At 45.1% G+C, this 2,500-nt stretch overlaps 1 protein-coding gene across 5 annotated transcripts in view; it reads right to left on the reverse strand.

Annotated features, from left to right (window-relative positions):
- The window catches only part of septin12 (septin 12), an 89,725-nt gene that overhangs the window by 27,675 nt on the left and 59,550 nt on the right, over positions 1-2,500 (reverse strand). For all 5 annotated transcript variants that reach the window (XM_048246400.1, XM_048246403.1, XM_048246402.1 and 2 more), the window contains one exon: positions 306-581. In XM_048246400.1, the coding sequence (XP_048102357.1) occupies positions 306-581 (276 nt within the window). The remainder of the gene's footprint in view (positions 1-305; positions 582-2,500) is intronic.

A 2,500-nucleotide genomic window follows, 5' to 3' on the forward strand; every position in this document is an offset into this window, starting at 1 on the left:
TAAGCCACCCTTGGCTTTCGCCTCACATCGATTACTGACTTACTGACACAGAAAATAAATGACTGCCATTTCCTACTTAGTAGTAGTACGGGCCTAAATACTGGGGAAATGCTCAATAGTACATCTTCATAGGAATAGGCAGAAGTTGTTGACCTGACCTGACCCTCAACCTTCAAGCAAACCTAAAGAGGATTTACGACAACCGTCCGTCTGGCCCTACATAAAATGTGTGTGATTAAGTGTGTGCCATAAGCCTGTGTGCGTTTCCCGTCCCCTACCCTCACCCTCCAGGGGGGCCAACTCACCGACGACCATGATGTTGAACTCGAAGCCGGCCTTCATGGTCTTGCGCCTCATCTGGTCCAGCACGGCCTCGATGCCCACGTAGCCGAACAGGTCTTTGCCCTTGATGATGCCCGGGAGGCCACTCTCGGTCAGGGCGAGTGGAGGCTGCTGCTGCTGCTCCTGCTCCATCTCCTCCTCTCCCCTCTTGTAGTCCTCCACCTCCCTCTCCACCTCCCTCTCCCTCTCCTCCATCTGAGCGGGCGCCTCCAGCTCCAGCTGAAGCTCCTGGACCGTGTCTGTCAGAGGAGGAGACAGAGATAATACACATGGTCAGTATATGAGGGAACACTCACACACATACACATACACACATACACACAAACACACACACAGGCACACACACACACACACACACACACACACACAGCATAAACACACACTCACACAACATAGACTGACAAGGGAGCAGACTGGTGACATATAACAGATACGGGCCAAAGTATCAGTTGTTTAGAGCCAAAGCTCTGTGGTGCGGCTCAGTCTGACTAAAGGAGATGCGAGAGATAAGTGTGGTGCAGGGGGGCTGCAGCAATATGGTGGAACGCAGAATGAGCACACTACCCCAGCAACCAGAGCGCAAAATCACACTGCATAGGGGATACGAAACAGACCTAATAGGATCTAATAAAGAAACTTTATTTTATGCATATGTATCTGTAAAACACATCTCTACTGACTAAATTAGGAACTACAGACTGTTTTATGACAAGAGAGGCGTAAGTTCACCACACTTAAATGCACCAACTCTCTCTAACAATATGCTCTGCAATCTTTTGTTTTAAAGTAACTTTGTTATGTGTTCAGTTGCACACATGCTTTAGTTTAGAATTAAGGCCTAAGAATCCCTTAGAGCCTCTACAAATGAATGCCATTACAGAAACCTATGATGAGTAAATAATGAAAGCATTTTACTAAATGGGGGAGACAAGAGAAGAACACATATCAACTTCATAACATAATAACATCTAGTAGCATCAGTGCAACACATTCTTCATTCAGACACATGCCAGTTAAAGGAGAGAAGTGCGCTTGTGTCTTAAACTCCAGTCCATGAGTTTGGTTGAAAGAGAGAGAGAATGAGAGGGTGGGAACAGAACGTGTGTGTGGAGTCATTTGAGACAGGACTGAGTGTGGACTGGTAGAATGTGTGTTAGGGTTAGGGTTAGGGTTAGGGTTAGCAGAGAGTGTGTTTGGACTGATGAAGCTTACACTGCTCATTGTGGTTGGTGATGTGTAAAGCACAAGGGTTTCACACCTCGGGAGAGGAAAAACCCTCAATGCACCTCAAAAACAGATAGAAATGTACATACACACACAAATTCACCCTCATGCATGCACACACACAAACACATACAAATGCACACCCGCACCCCCCCACACACAGCCAGAGAGAAAGAGAGAGGGAGAGAGAGAGAGAGAGAGAGAAACTAACTTCACCACAATGTCAGTATGGTTTGGTTTTCACTGCTTAGTTAGCTATCGAGCCAGCAAACCCAATTTAAACATGGCTTCTGTTTGAGGTAATGCAGGGCATTGAGTGTATTTCTGTTGAATGTCAGTGTTCTGCTCTGTGTCAGAGAAGTGGAGTCCACACACTCTACTTCTACTGAGCTTTGTTGTGCCCCCAACACAATAAAAATGATTAAAAAAAACATAACTGTTGGGAGGAATCTGACATGTACATCTTAACAAAAAGAACAAGATAATGTTGAAAAGATTGAACAGAAAGAAGGAGAGGAGAGAAAATAAGGCTACGTCGACACTATTGCGTATTCGTTTTAAAAACGGATTTTAAGAACAAATCTGTTCCGCATCCACAAAGACTGTTTCAGTTTCAAGGTAGATACGTTGTGCGTCCACATTATTACCATTGATACGTAAATCTCACGACCATTCACCCTTTGTCAAGTCCCGCAGCCCTATGTTACTGTTGCTAGGTCAGATATACAATAGCCTTGCAGCATTATAAAAACTGTATTAAAACTCGTAGTTGTGATTCTTGAAAATCATGATAAGATAAAATGGGAGCGTACCTATGTTCCCCGGGTCCTGTGTTCCCCACTTTGTATGGGACTGGGGAACATAGGACCCTTTTAAAAAAAACCTAACCCTAACCCCGAGCGGGGAACATAGGACCCGGGGAACATAGGGATGA

This window comes from Alosa alosa, chromosome 6, assembly GCF_017589495.1.
Source record: "Alosa alosa isolate M-15738 ecotype Scorff River chromosome 6, AALO_Geno_1.1, whole genome shotgun sequence".
Classification (NCBI taxonomy): domain Eukaryota; kingdom Metazoa; phylum Chordata; class Actinopteri; order Clupeiformes; family Clupeidae; genus Alosa; species Alosa alosa.